The sequence below is a fragment of the Astyanax mexicanus genome, chromosome 11, assembly GCF_023375975.1.
Source record: "Astyanax mexicanus isolate ESR-SI-001 chromosome 11, AstMex3_surface, whole genome shotgun sequence".
In the NCBI taxonomy this organism is placed as follows: domain Eukaryota; kingdom Metazoa; phylum Chordata; class Actinopteri; order Characiformes; family Acestrorhamphidae; genus Astyanax; species Astyanax mexicanus.
Genome location: NC_064418.1, coordinates 37,657,964 through 37,676,697, shown reverse-complemented (window position 1 = coordinate 37,676,697; position 18,734 = coordinate 37,657,964). Strand labels below are relative to the sequence as shown.

Genomic DNA, 18,734 nt, shown 5'->3' with positions numbered 1-18,734 from the left:
ACACAATCACTGGGGATGGGTTTACGTGTGACTGAGAGACCTTTGACACTTCAGTAAACTCTAGTAGTGCAGCTCCTGTAACTTGTGCCCTCACGTAGGAAGAGATTGGGATCTCACAAGGAATGAAAACAGACAGCCTGTATAGCTCATTCCACTGCTGCCCGACTGAAGAAGAAGATCAACTTCACATTGAAAAGTATTATAGTAATTATGGTGAGTTCCCTTTCTTTACTTGTTACATATCTTTACTGTGTTCTCATGTAATGTGGTGTTAAATGTTTGATAAAGTAAAGAGATCAATCTGATCTAATGCTGTAGGTACTGTTTTTGTTGTTACAGACTTTACTGCATGTTCTTTATGGGAGAACAGGCACAGTAAACTACTATATCTATAAATCATTATCTAGGCTATTTACAGCAGAAAGACCTTGTGTGGTTGAATGCCATCTGGTGGGTTGCTAAATGCATGTTTAGCACCCTGGTGCCAAGCGTTGCAACGTGTCAACGTTGTTAATGTTGCTTTACAGGTCTGACACATTTAACACTGGATGTTAATCTACTATGCAGAATTTCGGCATCCCTGTATTTGAATGAAATTACATTCCTTAATCGCCTTACATGCTCTAAAAGCTATATGGATCTAAATGGTCCTGGGTTACAGATAAGCCTAAACTCTAAAAAAAGAAAATACTACTATAAAAATAGTAGACTACTTTTTTTTTCTTAAGTAAATTCAGGAAAGTTCAAGTATATTTCTCAAGTATATTTTATGTAGTAAGTATACCACTATTAGTGTGCCAATTTTCCAATAGTTATTGAGACTATACTGACGCACAATATTCTTTATAAATTTGTACTTTATTTTTTAAGCAGTAAACTTTAAGCACAGAACTATTTTATTTCAAAGTTTTATTTTGTACTGCGACTATACTGCACATTATAAGTGGGGCTAGATATAAGAAATTTTTTTTTAATTATACCGGCACATGATATTTTGAGTTCGGTAGCGATTCCCAAACGATACTTTTTTCGATACCTTTTTCTAAATTATAACCAAAAAATACAAAACAAATAAATAAAATAATTAAATAATAATTCTTCTTGTTGGAATGAGCAAGTCTTTATTAAGACAAAAAAAAATCATTGCTTGTGCTTAAACTACAAATACTTTTCCTACAATTTATCTAAGAACACAAAAAGCAGTTGCCTTTACCTGCATTCAAATTTTAGAACCCACACAAACACAAGTCTCATAAACTTGCACACATTGGCCACCAGCTGGTGCTAACAGATTATCTTCTCTACTTGAAAGTAAGCTTTTCTCTGGAGACATTCACTTAAAATGTAAAAAATATATTTAAACATGTTGTAAATGTTTTTTTTTCCCTTCAATATTTTGAAAATTAATTTAAAGTGCTCCTATTCAACATTGTTTTATGTTGTAAAAATACGTTTTTGGTAATTGTTTGTAAAAACTGTATGTGCTTTGACTTTATTTTACTTTATTTTGCTTGTGCAAATACAGCACTTCAGTTCTGAAAAGGCAGAAATTACAGGTAGAGGTGTGGTTATCCTGGGGGGTCAAAGGTTACAGGGGCACAAAACTTGTATATGTTGGATAGGCTCACAGCATGTACAACATATCCAGGTTTGGTGACCCTAGAATAAAAAATCAAGGAGAAACGGGGCCTTAGAACCTTAGAAATTAGGCTTAGAGAGTTTTGGTAGGCCTCATGTGTGGTAACCCTGGGTTTAGGTCGCAGGCAAATGAAACTTGGAGGTGTTGGACAGGTGTTCAGGATGTATAAGGCCTCATAAGAGGGTGAACCTAGGATCAAAGCTTAGGGAGATGTAGCCCTACAAGTCTTTGAGACCTACTAAAATAACAAATTTTGGTCCCAGTAGGGAAGACAAAGGCCTAGAGACCCCGAATTTGGCAGGCATAAACTAATCCACAGAGCGGCTGAGCCTTACAAGTTTGGAGGCGATAAGTACGAGAATCAGAATATGATGAAAACATAAAAAAAACATTATTTTAAGTTAAATATCACTGTGTTACGTGCACATCAAACCTCCCTAAAACCATATCTGTCTTAGTCATGGTAACAATCCACTATATAAAAACCCATATATTTAATGGACTGGAATTTTTGTGGAATTTGGAAGGACATGGAGCAAAACTAACAATGGTTCTGTTAAGATGACTTGAATTTGAAGAAGATGGAGAAATTGAAGAATTTCTGACTTTTTTCCAACCATCTCCCAATTTGCTTCATGATTAAAAGAGGCCCTGGTGTAGATATGAGTGCTTTTAGTTTTGCTGTATGTCTCTAAAAAGCTAAAATACAGTGATCCTATTCCCTATAAATCCCATTCAAACTGCTGTACATGCAGCATGTTGCAGGGGAAAGGGTAATTGTTTCATCGGGGGTCCAAAAATTAAGTAAACAAGGGGGACATCCTGGTCATCTCTGACCTGCTGAACAACTCATAAAAAATCAAGTTGCCTGCGTGCAGTGTCCAGCAGAAGACGTCAAATAAATTAGAACTGGTCTGCTTTATTTCCAATTCAAGCTCGATGATGATCAGGTGTGTGAGGATAGCTGTAATCTCCATAACCATTATATAACCTATGTAGGTAATGTTATAACTAACTCAGCAGGTCTGTGTTTCAGGTGATCTCAGATCTGGTCTGTTGGTCTGTGCTGGTGGTCCTGGTACTGGGGGTCATCGTTTGGTATGTGAGGGACTCTCTGAAGGTCAATGATGTCCATCAGAAGCATGTGCTGATCACAGGGTGTGACACTGGGTTTGGGAACCTGGCAGCTCGGCAGCTGGACCAGCAGGGTTTTCGGGTGATCGCGGCCTGTCTGACTGAGGCCGGAGCCTCCAGCCTGAGATCATTGGCCTCCCCAGGCCTGAAGACAGTGCTGCTGGATGTGACAGACAGAGACAGTGTGGCCGGCGTGGTGGAGGAGGTCCGCCGGGAGGTCGGGGAGAGAGGTGATGGGGCCTGGGGGGCGAGGGTGCCAGCACGAGTCAAGCACTTCCAGAGATAAAGTGGAGATATGGGCGATTTGACGACCGCAGCCCCTCTCACCAACCCCATAAATCTGCATTTTTCACTCTGAAGCAGAAAAAAAAGAAGCTCCATATGCCTGTTTAGATGCCTTGAATTTTACCCCATCTTAGAGAAATAATGTAAAGAAATTAACTTTAATATCTGTATGTTATCTGGACTTTTATCCGAGTCTAAACCAATATTTTAAATGGTGATTAGCCATGTAGGTCATTAAGCAAGCACTAAGCAAACATAATAAGAAAAAGTCAAAACACAGTGAAAGGTCAACAGTAATAAACACTGTTCAATGGTAATGTCATTATTCATTATTCAATATTACTAAAGTCTCATGGCTAATATTGTAAATACTTTTAACTAATATTGAATTGAGATATAATTGTATCTTTCTGTACAAAAGTATCAACAGTTAAACCCTCAGGCACCGTCCACACGAATCCGGATATTTAAAAAAAAAATCATTTTTGTCTCCGTTTTGGCCTTCCGTCCACACAAAGCGTTTTCGGGCACTGAAAACGGAGCTTTTCGAAAAAAAAAGGCTTCCAGGGCGGAGATTTTTAAATACCCCTCCTGATATCTAAGCTAATGCTAAACAAAAAGCGGACATGCGCAGACTCGCTGTGTGACGTCAGCGTATTCAGGAAGCTTAGTTTTACCACACAAAACTGAGTATTTTGTTTAACATTAGCTTAGCGATCAGGAGGGGACTATTTTCGGCGCAACACCAGCGAACTCCGGCCGTACGTTTACAGCTGAGAGTATTACAGCAGGAAATCACCAAAACAGGACAGTGTTACTGCAGAACCAGCTCTAAACGCTCTAGCAGACCTAGGTTTTACCCCTGTAGCTGAGACGAGTGATAGTGGCGTGTTCAGCTGTTCTATATGCTACTCTATCGGTATGATACGGTGGCCGAGAAAGCCCAACGCAGTGCAAATTGAAAAGCGCTGCAAAAGCACAAAACACATCCATCAAAATTACAACACAGGCGCAGCAAATAGAAAAACGCGCTGCAACTAGAAAAACGCGCTGCAAATAGAACCACAACACAACGGAAGTGAGTCACAACACAACGGAATTTTCCCGGGGGACCTTAAAAGATACTGTACCAGCTAAGCTGCGTCTTCAGTAACGTCTCGGACTTCACTATGTGTACAAAGGACAATAAGTGGCAAACAAGGCGTTTTGTGAAGCAGAACTTTTAATAATATGCACACAACCGTGGTAATCACAGGTAATAAACATAACTTACTTTTCAGAAGCTTGTTTGCCACTTATTGTCCTTTGTATACAGCTGGTACAGCATCTTTTAAGGTCCCCCGGGAAAATTCCGTTGTGTTGTGACTCACTTCCGTTGTGTTGTGGTTCTATTTGCAGCGCGTTTTTCTATTTGCAGCGCGTTTTTCTATTTGCAGCGCGTTTTTCTTTTTGCAGCGCGTTTTTCTATTTGCTGCGCCTGTGTTGTAATTTTGATGGATGTGTTTTGTGCTTTTGCAGCGCTTTTCAATTTGCACTGCGCTGGGCTTTCTCGGCCACCGTAGTATGAGCTTTAATTATACTGGTGCACCCCATATACTGTCGGAACCAGCTACACCAGCAAACTCGAAATACATAATTTACTGTTACTGGAGCTCCTTATCAGCCTGTTTACTCACCACCAGCTTCTCTGGATTTTACAGCGGGTTAGTAATGTGGGTTACAGCACAGTGATTTGTTATCGTATTTAGGTTTAAGTTCGGTTTAGTTAAGTTTATTATACGGTGAAATAAATGAGAGGTGTTTGCAACTTTTAGCACGTTAAGCCACGCAAAGATGTGTCCTTATAATAGGTTTCAGTGGAAAGAAAACTCCGATTAAGCCTTTTTTAGTGTTTTAGACTCAATGGTTCTTTAGTTAGCTGGCTTTGAAACCAGTGACCGTAAAGCCTGAAACAGGCTTGATTGGTTCTGTTCTCTCTGTGATTGGTAAATTATTAACATGTTCACGGCTTAATTTAACGTAACTCTCACATTACCGAACACAGCAGAGGCATTAAAATGCGCTGCATGTTTTTTTTTCCCGAGCCTCCTGTCCGGAGGATCAAACCTTACCATGAAGGGAGATTCTGGACCAACAAGCACCTGGTGAGACAATTAAATAAAAATGAAGTAACTGTTGCTGAAGAGTGGCGAGAAAAGTTTCCAATGTCTAGAGAAATCCCTGTTCAACCTCCGACAAAAACCTCCGTTTTTAAATATATCTGGATTCGTGTGTACAGGGCCTCAATGATATACTGGCTAGTTGACCAACTTCATTACATACTACATTTTTATGAGATAAATCTAATTTAAAATACACAAAACTGTATTAACATGATATCAAAGGACATTAATCAGACTAAACCCAAATTTTTAAATATTGTCAGTGTTTATTAGCTATTACCACTACATCTTAGGCCAAGAATACACTTAATCCATGTTTTAGAAATAGACCATATATCTGTCCTGCCCGCCACGCAGAAGCATGTGTGATCAGTTGTGTGAAGACTGAATGACTAATTAAACGAGTGGAGTCAGGTGCTCGTGCTTGTTTAAAAAAAAAAACTGACCAAAACTGGCCCATTGGGGAAATGTTTACAACTTCTGGTTTAGACAGACAGCAGGTTAAATTGGCTTTTGATTAATGACACCAACGCTCAAATAGGCCACAAAAAAGAAATATCATTCCACTTGCATTCATAAAAGTTAGGACTCTTACAAACTCTCTCACAGCAGTCCTATAAATCAGCATTATTCAGCCTGAAGCTTTGTAGGCCTGTTTGAGTACCATAGCCTTAAAGGCCTAAATAACGCTTCAGATGGTTTACATATAAGCCTAGTTAAATCTCCAGATAGGTTGATTCTTCGTGCCAGGCCTTTAGAGTATTTCATATTTTATTAGTCCTGTGATGCTTTAAGTACTACCATTGTAACCTCCTGGTAGAGCTGCTAGGGGGTTCTTTATGGTATGTTTGGAAAGTGTTGCTGTGCAAAAATGATTTTAGTAAACCTGCCAGTAAAGATTTCAAATTAAATGTTTATTTTCTTGCCACACATTGTAAAAATGTTCTTTAATTCTGGTCTAGGAGGGCTGTTGTTCAGCACAGTTTGGTCATTTTTTTGAACAGCTGATTATTTGTGCTATATGCCTGATTTAGTGGGTGCATCTAAATAGGGAAATTACCAAACTGTGCTGGACACTGCCACTGCCGAACCACAATTAATGAACTACATTTTACATGTTGGCAAACAAAAAGTCATGGAATAGCAGTCCATGTGAATTTATCATAAAATGTTGATTTAAGGGATGCACAACTCTATAAGTCAATTCTACACATGCTCTTGGTAAAGCATGGTCAATTATTGGAGTTTTACATTATTCAATCCACAGCGCCCCACCTGTAAAGGTAATACATGATAAAAGGTGTAACCACCTAGAGTAGACAGGACAGTGGGCGTTAATGATCAAGGCTGGTGACATCTGGTTAAACTGTCCATGCAAACAATCAATCGACTGTCAAACATTGAATCCACTTATTCAATGCAGTAGGCACCACCACACACATCCCAAAGGCCGGTGCAGCAATTTTTGCTTGTGGCACATGGCTAAACTCATGGGACATGATACTAGTTCCTGTTCCATGACTTTTGAAATGTCTGTGTATAACTCAACACTCCTACACAAGCTCTTTTGTGAATAACTGGAAATCATGCTTTTATTGATTGTAGGTCTGTGGGGTTTGGTGAATAATGCTGGGCGGTCCGTCCCAATTGGCCCCAACGACTGGATGCAGCTGGAGGACTTTCAGAAGGTTATGGATGTTAATCTTATCGGGCTGATAAATCTGACCCTGCAGTGCCTACCCTTACTGAAGAAGGCTAAAGGCAGGGTTGTGAATATGGCCAGTATACTGGGCAGACTGTCTTTGACTGGTGGAGGATACTGTCTGTCCAAGTGGTGTGTGGAGGCATTTTCAGATGGACTGAGGTATTGTGTGCAGATAAACAGCTGGTCTTTTCTAAAGTAGTCTTGGGTTTTGTAACATTTAGACTGAAATGCCTATATATATATGGGGCACTTTTTCAAAATTAAAATGTGTGTAGTTCAAGACTAGGCTCAATCTCTGTTTGGGAATCTGCCCTGTAGGGTTGGTTCCCAGGCTGGGATTAAGCTAAATACAAGTAATGCAAATTGTTATCCCTTACAAATGTCCTATAAATATGTTTTTACATCTTTTTTGCATTTTCTTTCATGTCTTTTTGCATCCAGGAGAGACATGGAGCATTTTAGTATGAAAGTAAGCATTATAGAGCCTGGATTCTTTAAAACGCGAGTAACAGACCTGAATCATATTGAGTCTGATCTGAAGAATCGGTGGGATGGCCTTCCGGCAGATGTGAGAAGATCTTATGGAGACTCGTACCTGCAAAACTGTAAGTAGTTAGAATGGATTCTGTTCTGATCCAAATCCAATTTTAAACATTTATGTTTCATCCAACCAAAACTTGTATAAACTGTAAGAATGTTTATAATTTTACCAAATTGAAAACCTCTGAGCATCCATCCTCCTCTTGATTATATTCCAGCCATCAAACCAAGCTGCTTGAATTTTTGCACCAGGAGTAAAGGCATAAAGTTATCCAAAAGCAGTGTGTAAGACTGGTGGAGGAGAACATGCCAAGATGCATGAAAACTATGATTTAAAACCAGGGTTGTTCCAAAAAATATTGGTTTCTGAACTCTTAAAAATTGTATGAATATGAACTTGTTTTATTTGCATTATTTGAGGAGAGAAGCTCTGCATCTTTTTTGTCATTTCAGCCATTTCAATATTTTTATTTGGAATTTGGGAGAAATGTTGTCTGTAATTTATAGAATTAAAATAAAATATTAATTTTACTCAAACATTTACATATAAATAGCGAAATCAGAGAAACTGATTTAGAAACTGAAGTGGTCTCTTAATTTTTTCCAGAGCTGAATATGCAAATATTTGTGGACACCCCTTTTAATGAATGTATTTCGCTACTTGCTGACAAAGATGTGCAAATACACACACAAACACACACTCTCTGGTCCAGAGACTTTCTCTGTTTTCTATTTTTGGAATTTAATCTCAAACTCTTACACTGACCCTGTACTGATTGTTTGATTCATTGTTGACTTTGTACCTTTCTTAGATTTGAAGGCCCAGGCCTTCTCCATGAACATTTTGTGCAGTGAAGATCTTTCCAAAGTGACTTCCTGTGTGCAGCACGCTCTCTCAGCAGAGTACCCACGAACACGCTATGGAGCAGGCTGGGATGCCAAGCTCTTCTGGATACCTCTCTCTTATATGCCTTCATGTATAGCTGACCTCGTTGTCTCTGCACTCCTACCTACACTTACTAAGAGCTGAGTGAACAGTTTTAATACGTATTGTTTCAGCTGCAGAATGTATTGGAAATCTTGCTTGTGGAAATGTGAAAACTATACTGACGTGACCACTGTCCTGAGGAAGGAACTAGTATTATGTCATATGATATTTGCAATATTCAATGGAAGCTGAAAAACACTGCACTTATCTGTAAGCTATAAATATGTATTTCCCTCATTAGATGTGTGTTATTTCTGACAGAGATGCTCGTCTGTCACACGGACCATTCTAGCCAGAGGCGTGCAGACATAGACATCAGGTGGCGCTAAAGCACCACCAACTCTGCCCTTTATCAACCAAAGTGCCCTTTTGAAACTTCGGGTTTAAAAAAAAAATATTATTATTATTATTAAGATTTTACTGAGGCTGGCTTGAAATGATCTTTTGAAAATCTGAGCGATTAAAAACGAGTGAAAACAGAATGCCCTGAAATCAGCCCGACCTCTCTCTTCCTCTGTCACGTGACCCCCCCCATCCCCCCCCCCCAACAGATAGGCTTCTTCTCCTCCGTGTCCCACCAGCCAGGTAACATACACATCAAGTAAAATCCTACCGTTTGCCCTCTAAACCCAACGTGAAATCATTTTGTTGTGCAGTAAAATGTCTCGTACAGCACCAAACTACTAAGCATCTTAGCCGACTGGTCACCAGATAAACTAGCCTCTCTAGCCCAAATCAATGATAGATAACATGAGGACGACCACATACAGCCCCGGTTCTGGACTGATTTGCTTGGGGGGGCAGTAAAATTAAAAGTGCGCTTAAAAGTGCCCTTTTTCCCCACTGAGCACTTGCCCCTCAAAATGTCTGTGCAAGCCACTTATTCTAGCAGTTATCATATCCACCAGCTGTGCTGTTCACTGTAGATTGTCTTCTATGTTTTATTCCCTGTACACATGACACTGCACATGACTACAGTATGTTAAATTCCCTCTTAACAAAAGAAATGAAATATCACATAATCTGACACTCACTCACTCCAAATATCAATTCACATTGCCTTGCCATAAAAACACACTGGCCGGTGTTCATCCTGACTCACAAAATATTACCTTACAGCTTAAACAGATGAGGTTGTTCCCAAGCCCACCCACGAGGTAACACTTTAGGATGCATTTACATAATGCTATCCAATGACATCTGGCATTTTAGTGCATGTCTCTTACTGCAATAATAATATATTGAAACTTTATAAAAAATAAATTGATTATTAAAAAATTAAAAGTAGTCATGCACAATTTAGTATTTTCTGCTCTAACACGTCCACTTTAACTCAGGCAGGAGCTGGTAATAAGCTTTTATTGCTATACTATGTTGGGAAAAGGGCAAATGTTAATACGTGTAGAGCAGTAGGCACTGCAGAAAACCGCCATTACAAATCATAATGAAAATAAAAAATGAGGGATTAAGATCGACACCTAGATTGTTTAATCAGTAATGGATATTGATTGTGTGGTGGTCATATATTTAATGTGAACAGAAAACTAATGTAAAATAACTGTTTATTGTCTTGCTGTTTCTATTAAATAAAAAATCCTATTTAATCAGAATCTATAGTGGTATAAAGTAAAGAATATATTAGACAAAAGACCATTTTTGTACAAAACAATTATAAAACAAGACATTTCTTTGATTTTTGTTGTCAGCAGCTTTTGTCAATTTATTTTCCATTTCCTTTTTCTCAATACATTGTGGTCATTTTTCGTTTTTCATTAACATACAAAATCATTCAAGAACATAGATTTTACTCATTGTGTACTTCATTAAGTTAACCTGCAGTGAAAATAATAGGGCTGAACCAACAGTAAATATGAATAGATACTTTACCTGTACTGCATCTACACCCAGTCCAGTGAAATGTCTCAGCTCAACAACAGGAGGGAGATATATCATACAGCTGACTTCAATTCACAAATAAAAATAATAATAAAAATATTTCAAGTATCAATGAAAATTCTAAATATAGGCCATTTTTATGTGGTGTCACTACTTTCATTAAAATATCTGACATCTGTATTTCTGCCCTGTGTTTTGGGCAAATAGGAGTTTTTTGTACTAAATCAGACTGTTTTGCTATCAGTCCCTTTCTCTTAAATGACAGGATTCCAGTCCAAATGCTACAGGAATGCTACCCTCACATTTCAGCATTCATCTACTATAACAAAATGATCAATCGAAAAATGCAACACTGGTTTGATTATGATTATGAGGCCCCACAGATGTGATTTTTCTTGGAATTTTTCTTGAAACTGTGTCAATCATTTTGCTTTATTCTAAAAGCATACCTGCAAATAAGGCAAGCAGCTTAATACAGGTAACAGTAGTCTTTCGCAGTTCATAAACTGAACAAATGATAACATTCTATAATATTGACATATATTTAATATGAAGGAAATGTACTGCTGAGGAACTGATTGTGAACAGTAGACCAAACAGTAATCTGCTCTGTTATTGCCTTGGTCAGTCCACAGATGAGGTATATAAATATGCAAGATGAGATGCACATGATTAATTCCAGTGGCAATTCTTGATTTAAATTTAAGCACAAAGAAGTAGCACGGCATGGCATCAAGAAGTTACACCTTAGTGTGTTTTTCTCATATTTCACCATGTTGTCTCTCACATGTTTTAAGTACCGTATCTCTAAGAACAAAAAAAGAATAATCTATTACCAGAGGAAATTACCAAAAAAAAAATCTTTAAAATTTACAAATATACAGCATATTCATAACATTCACCATCAGCAGCATCAGTGCAAAGATATACATATAGTACATCACAGTAAAAAAATCATAAAACATGAATTGGCATTAGAAACAGCAGAAGGCATAAGTCTTAATAGAGTTTTTTTTTGTTTTTTTTTAATAGTCTCTTTTTTGGGTTATACAAACATCTAGTCTCTTTTCAAAATAATCTTAAATTTCTTTTTTGTACACAGGCTGCATATAAAAATAGATTCTGTGCAAAAAGGGATAGTTTATCTTTGTGTTTTTCCCCTTGTGTGTGAATAAAAGTTAGAGAGACAAACGGAACACACTTATATGTCACTGTCCTCTTTGACTAGGTTGGCTGTGTCTCGGAAGGTGTCCTCTGTTGGGGAGTACATGCTGGGTTTCTCCCGCTTTGTGGACTTGGGAGGCGGTACAAAGGGAGATGGCTGGCTGGATGAACTGTCCTCTGCACTTTTAACAGTCTGCTTATCCTCCATCTGAAACCACAACAGCAAAAACATAGTTCTTAGTTAGTTATGAGTAAATTCCATGGAACTTTATTTCAGATTTGGTGTGAAGCAGTTTATCTGAAGACTAAGTGTTTGGTGTTGAGTTTCTGACACCTAGTGTTCAAACTTTGAATCTCACATTATAAAAACCTGCTTAACAGCGGACCAACTTTCATTCTATTTCTAAAATACCTTGCGGGCCGCTCCAAAAAAGAAAACGGGCCGCAAATGGCCCGCGGGCTGTAGTTTGGACACCCCTGGTCTAATCTATCAAGCAGCAGAGAACACGTTTGGTTGAGGTGAGAGCCCGTATGTGTTTTTTTAATGAAATATGTGTTACCTCTGAGTATGTTGGGTTTTCAAATGTTGTGCTTGGTTTTAGTTTTCTTTTGAAAAAACTCCATTTGGACTCCTAAAACAAAGAAGAATCATATGAATAAGGCTAAAAATAGCTTTGAAATATTAAGCTACTTTAGATCTGTACTCACTGGTGTGGTCTTTGGGCCTATTGGAATACTTTTCACCTCCACTGCCTGCTGCTGCGCGTGGTACATGGGGTTGGCAAAGTTGTTTTCTATCTGATCACCACTGACGTTCACAGTAACCTGTTAAACAGCAGAACCACAATTAATGATCGGGAGCCAGTACATTACACTGACATGACAGTCAGTGTATTTCACAGGTATTTCACACAGACAATTTTACCCAGATGGTGGTGATGACTTCTATGATGCATTTCGTACAGATGTGACTGGGGATTGGCCAATGTTAAATACCGGCACACTGGTAAACTAAACATGCATGGTTGAACAGCCGTTAGTAGTGTCCTGGTTTACCTGTGAAGCATGTATGACTGCAGGATCACCAGATGCTCCTGTTGCAGTTGAGTAAAGAGGATTCTCAAAAGTGACGGGCTGCTGACCAGCTTCTGCAAAGTTCTCATCCTAAAAACAAGGATGAATTTGAAATCAGGAAAAATTCACACATTAAATCTACAATCTATGAGTCCTGGACTGACTAACACCGGTTTCCTTATTAGGGATTAAGCCTAGTCCTGGAATACACAACATTCTGAACAGGAAATATTTCCCCCTGAAAGAAATGTCATCAGAACCCATCCAACTACAAATAAATAAATAAATAAATCAGAAGGAAAAAACTCAACTTTCAGTAGATTAAAAAATAATAAAAAGCACAATGGGCAGTTTTAAATGATGTTACTATGGCTTTAACTTCATACAGTCTGTAGAATTAGCTTTATCTACACTTCATCTTCTCTGCATGTACTAAAAACATGAAAATTAGATTAAGCACATTTTCAGCTGTGCTGCTTAAAGACTAAATCTAAGATCTAAATCCGGGATGTCCAAACTACGGCCCGCGGGCCATTTGTGGCCCGTTTCCTTTGTTGGAGCGGCCCGCAAGGTATTTTAGGAATAGAATGAAAGTTGGCCCGCTGTTAAGCAGGTTTTTATAATATGAGATTCAAAGTTTGAACGCTGGGTGTCAGAAACGAGTCAACGAGTCTAAAAAAAAGTCATTTCTAGCGCAGAAAAACGGGGCAAAAGAGTTCTAAAAGCGGAGAGGGTTCGCATTTTTAGCGCAGAAAATCGGGCCAAAGAGTCTAAAAGCGGAGAGAGTGCGCATTTCTAGCGCAGAAAAACAGACCAAAGAGTCTAAAAGCGGAGAGAGTGCGCATTTCTAGTGCAGACAAACAGACCAAAGAGTCTAAAAGCGGAGAGAGTGCGCATTTCTAGCGCAGAAAAACAGACCAAAGAGTCTAAAAGCGGAGAGAGTGCGCATTTCTAGCGCAGAAAAACGGGCCAAAGAGTCTAAAAGCGGAGAGAGTGCGCATTTCTAGCGCAGAAAAACGGACCAAAGAGTCTAAAAGCGGAGAGAGTGCGCATTTCTAGCGCAGAAAAACAGACCAAAGAGTCTAAAAGCGGAGAGAGTGCCAAAGATAAATATAGTAAGTCAAGTAAAATGCTGTGTAAATGAAATAATCAGGAAAAAAGTATTATTTAAAGTGGTATATTTCATTATTTGTTTTATTACAGAGTGTGGCCCGTGACTTCAAATATATTTCTCCTTCTGGCCCCCAACAAAAAAAGTTTGGACACCCCTGATCTAAATGTACCTCATGAACCAGGTTAATAATTGATGCACTTGTGATGTTCAAAATGGGTTTAATAGATAAACCAGAGGTTTTACATTTCATTCTGATTTTCTGAATGTACTGATAATGTATTTATTAACTGAAGCATTTGTCACTGAGTGCAGTTAATGTTTACCAGCTGCATGGCTCTGTCGATGAAGGACACTCCGAGAGTCTGAGGGTCCATGTCCATGGTGACATTGTCACCCGAGCGGAAAGACACTCCATTTCCTGTATCACCTGACTTGACCAGACTGCTCAGGCTGAAAAGGAAAGAGTAATTGACATCATTTTTATATCTAGCGTTCTGTCAATAAATGTCTCTTATTTTTCGGGAACATGTGTTCTGAGTTTCGGTCTGTGAACTAGTTTGGCAATTCCTATTATCTCCTTTGATCAGAAGTAAAAAGCCAAGTTCAGGTGCTGGTGAATGAGTTGGACAGTTTACCTGGGTAATTTGGGCATGGATGGAATCACTGAGCCAGTGCGTTTGTAGTTGAGGAAAAGACCAACAGCTAGAGCACCAGTGAGCAGAATAATAATCACTGCCAACAGCACAGCCACTGCTAAACACAAAACATATTGAAGTTAGTTAAAATTTTGCTTAATTTCACATCAAACAAACAAACTACTTTAATTGTTTAATGCCTGTATCATGCATTTAAAACCTATATCATATATATACCTATAACCTATATGTTCCTAAATTTCCTTCGGGATAAATAAAGTATCTATCTATCATGCAACTCTAATCAATAGACAGAGGTATAAATAAGAAACAAGGCAGCAGTTAATGACTGGCTAATCAAATGTTTTATGGATGTCACCAAATTGAGGATAAAGTGACATTGCATTGGCTAGTCTTTTATTGACATATAAGTGCTATTGTTACCGGTTCCAGCAGGGGCTCCTCTAGACTTTCCCATTTCGCAGAAGCTTCCTGAATAGCCATATGGACACCTAGGTAGGAGAAGATTGTTTAGGCTTAATAAAGAACAACACTGTTAGATGTTTGCCCTTTGTATCTATCATTTTTTAATCCTTCACCTATAAAGGTAGTGTTTACTAAAGCTGAAAATGAGACGAGTCCTCTTTTTAGACTCACTTGCATTTGGGAAGGCCCCCTTCGTCGGTGTAGCACGTTCCACCATTCATGCATCTGCATGCAAGTGGCATGGCTACCTCTGTCTCTATGGCTGCAAAGAGCAAGAGCCATGCAGAATGTTACAGATGCACTGCAGCCACAACACTTAATTTCAAAATCAATGCACAGACGTTCATATTACAGACATACACCACTGCCACAAAACGACACGATCAAATAAAACACAACATAGCGTATATAAAGCAAATAAAGCATAATCACAGTAACAGTTCGGCACAACCAGCAACAACAGCCATCATGCATGCAAATACACTGGCAGTCAAAAGTGGTGTATTTTTCTCTCAACGCATTTCCCAATACAAGCCCATAAAATAAAGTAAAATGTTTAACTTCTTTAAAGGGAGTAATAGTGGAAAATACAGCTCTGGAAAAAATAATAGACCACTTAAAAATCTAATTGATGGATAATTACAAGCCATCAAACCAAGCTGAACTGCTTGAATTTTTGCACCAGGAGTGGCATAAAGTTATCTAAAAGCAGTGTGTAAGACTGGTGGAGGAGAACATGCCAAGATACATGAAAACTATGATTAAAAAACAGGGATATTTCACCAAATAATGATTTCTGAACTCTTTTTTGTTATTTCAGCTATTTCTCATTTTCTGCAAATAAATGCTTTAAATTACAATATTTTATTTGGAGAAAGAATTCTGTCCGCAGAATATAGAATAAAACAACAATGTTCGTTTTACTTAAACATATACCTATAAAGAGCAAAATCAGAGAAACTGACTCAGAAACTGAAGTGCTCTTTTAATTTTTTCCAGAGCTGTATAACGTAAATTTGGGAGATTGATCCACGTCCTTTGCTCCTCCCACTCGCCCATCTATATAAACCATCACTTCCTTTCTACCTGCGAGTCGAACAACTTCCACCTCCTCTCCATTTCCCCCTTTTTTCTTTCTGTTCCCCACTCCCCTTTCCATTTCAGTCAAGGGTGTGGGAAATACTAGCAAACTATCATTTTGTCTTGTTTGCATATCAAATCATTTTTAGTGAATCTCCTCCAGAGAAAAAAGTGATCATTAATTTTTAATATTCACCAAATAGCTGCTGAAAATCAGCATATGACTTTTGTGCACCTGAGCAATTATTTTTGACTGCCGGAATATACCATGATAGGAGTATGAAGTGAGGAACCAAACCAGCTAGCCAGGAAAGTAGCAACGTCTGAGTGTTCTTACCTGCATCACACTCATTCTGGTTGAAGCTGAGCAGTGTGGAACCTTGTGGACATGCACAGGTGTATCCACCAGGTCGCAGCAGACACAAGTGACTGCATACATCTTTGCAGGGGTTTATTACTAAAACACAAAACAGGACAGAGTTAGAGTGACTACTGAACTTAGACAAAGCTGAAAGCTGCTTAATAATTATTGTAAATCAAATAAAATCAAATAAAATAGGATAAACCACATTAGTACGGGTAGTAGATAGTAGAATACACTCACCATGGCTCAGTTATACAGCCACACTGTGTTATTAATATAATTTTAAATTATATTAAGAGTGCTTTATGTGACCCTTGACTATTTAAAAACAACCTTTAATCCTTATTGGGCTAAGAAGGAATGTCTGTAGCTCACAACACAGTTCAGAAATAGTTTATATCTATCATGTCTACTTATTAGAGCTTAGATCGGGCCCAAAAAAAACAACCTGACACAGTCTGAGCCTGTGCACGTTCTGGCCGAGCATTATGAGCCCAAGCCGATTTAAACACAGCATTTTTTTAGTAAGTACAGTGTTAAAACTGAGCTTTTTAAAACACTTTTTTTCTGGCTGTTTTAATGAGCTAAATCTGTTCAGAATGATGTTAATTAACATTGCAACACTGAAGAAGCATAGACCTATTATTTAAGCAAATCAAATGCGGACTAGTGGAGGAGCTCATGTGTGCGTGTGCCCAGAGCTGCGTGATTATAACATTCTACCTTTTTTTTTAACAAAGTTTGATTTGTTACTTAGCTATATTGTAATGATCACGCCATAGCTTTATATAAAATAAATAGATAATTTAAAAACAGATACGTCACAGACTATTTTCTTGAGCCCGACCCAACCCGGCCTGATGAAAGTGATGAAAAAATCTCAGGTTGGGTCGGGTTCGGGCAGAGAACCTAAGCTCTACTTGCTCTACTGCTTATTAATGAAAGAATAAAGAATGAATAAAGAATTTGGGGATTTGTAATGTGTAATTTCCTGCTGTTACAAGCTCACAACTAACTGCAAGTTTTAAAACATGGTGTGGACTAAACTTTGATTTTTAGTATTCTCCTACATCCCTGTCTTACTGCAGACTACAGTATAAACCCTAATAAAATCCATAACATTATACAAGCACCTATGCAATATTTCTATTAGTTCAGTTAGACAGGATTAAACAGAACTTACTTTATACAAAATAAGTGAGTGCTCCTCACCTGAGTGGTTGTGTCTGTGCTCCTGATAAATGCGAACTTGCGTCAGCCAGGGGTTTATGGTCAGCACCTTCACTTTATCCCCTTTACCGAACTTGTTAGTCTTCCACACCTCACCCTTGGCCTTTGTTGTCCAGTAGACATGGCCCTCAAACAAATCCAGACTGTAGGGGTTCCCAATATCTGTCAAGAAACCAACATCATTCACATTATAAATTATTCTTTTGGACATACAATCATATCTCAAACACAGGAAACAAATGCATAACATCCTATATGTAACACTAACTATTAAAAGTCCCTATTATATTTAAAGGACTTTTTAAAGGTGCCAAACCTCCTGACATGATGATCTTCCTGTCGGTTCCATCCGCCTTCATTGACTCAATAATGTTCTCTTTGGAGTCACACCAGTAAATTCTGTTTTCATTAAGATAATCAAGAGCCAGTCCTGTGGGCCAGCCCAGATCTTCATCTAGCAGCACCTGTCTGTGTTGCCCATCCATCCATGCTGCCTCAATCTTAGGGCTTCTGCCCCAGTCAGTCCAGTACATCATACTGAAAAATAGAAAAACAGAAAAACAAACATTAGAAACATATTATGAAGCAGACTTTCACAATCCTCTACTCAAACGCACTGTTAGTTACTGGTTGTATTGGGTGTGTTCCCACAGGAAAATCCCCAATCCTTGCCGACCACCCTGGCACTCCAGGACTGGATTTAAATACCCGTGTTCTACATTAACCACAGAAATGAATTAAAGTTCTTTACCCATTAGCTGGGCTGACAACAATTGCAGCAGGCTGATCGAGATCTGAATGGATCAGCCACTTTCTGTACCGCCCATCCAGCTTGGCCACTTCAATACGATTGGTGCCTGCGTCTGTCCAGTAAATATGTCTAAAAACATAAAATAATAAAAAAAAAATTAAAAACATAATATATCAAATTTAGAATCTTACACATTAAAACAACTAAACACAGTAATGTAATAGTGAATCAGAAAATAAAATAAAAAAGTACATACCGGCCGACCCAGTCCACAGCAATGCCGTCAGGGCTGGAGATGTATCTGAGATTCAGATCTACTTCTTTCACTGGGTTACTGCCATGGTCGTCAAAAGTGGTCATATATGCTCTTTTTATTGAGCCAAACTGAGCACCTCGACCCAAAACTGTCCAGTACACAATACCTAGAAACAGAACAGAATTTAGTCATTAGCTCCACTCTGACTCTCACACTCAAATAATATATGTA

At 38.4% G+C, this 18,734-nt stretch overlaps 2 protein-coding genes across 5 annotated transcripts in view; one reads left to right on the top strand and one right to left on the bottom strand.

The window, feature by feature from the left end:
* Positions 1-30: 30 nt before the first annotated feature.
* rdh1 (retinol dehydrogenase 1) lies at positions 31-8,690 on the top strand. The gene is made up of 5 exons (XM_022680210.2): positions 31-213; positions 2,676-3,003; positions 6,826-7,084; positions 7,367-7,530; positions 8,278-8,690. Exons 1-5 carry the CDS (start codon positions 211-213, stop codon positions 8,493-8,495), a joined length of 972 nt encoding a protein of 323 aa, XP_022535931.1. The 5' UTR covers positions 31-210; the 3' UTR covers positions 8,496-8,690.
* Positions 8,691-10,122: 1,432 nt separating this feature from the next.
* lrp2a (low density lipoprotein receptor-related protein 2a) overlaps positions 10,123-18,734 on the bottom strand; it is an 80,977-nt gene continuing 72,365 nt past the window's right edge. For 3 of the 4 annotated variants that reach the window (XM_049484649.1, XM_049484652.1, XM_049484653.1), the window contains 13 exons: positions 18,504-18,669; positions 18,248-18,376; positions 17,813-18,033; positions 17,479-17,658; positions 16,240-16,359; positions 14,994-15,084; positions 14,781-14,848; positions 14,337-14,454; positions 14,025-14,151; positions 12,570-12,677; positions 12,222-12,338; positions 12,074-12,145; positions 10,123-11,721 (listed from right to left, as the gene is read on the bottom strand). In XM_049484649.1, the coding sequence (XP_049340606.1) occupies positions 11,551-11,721; positions 12,074-12,145; positions 12,222-12,338; positions 12,570-12,677; positions 14,025-14,151; positions 14,337-14,454; positions 14,781-14,848; positions 14,994-15,084; positions 16,240-16,359; positions 17,479-17,658; positions 17,813-18,033; positions 18,248-18,376; positions 18,504-18,669 (1,688 nt within the window). In that variant the 3' untranslated portion in view covers positions 10,123-11,550. The remainder of the gene's footprint in view (positions 11,722-12,073; positions 12,146-12,221; positions 12,339-12,569; positions 12,678-14,024; positions 14,152-14,336; positions 14,455-14,780; positions 14,849-14,993; positions 15,085-16,239; positions 16,360-17,478; positions 17,659-17,812; positions 18,034-18,247; positions 18,377-18,503; positions 18,670-18,734) is intronic. The other variant, XM_049484650.1, reaches the window with a different exon arrangement.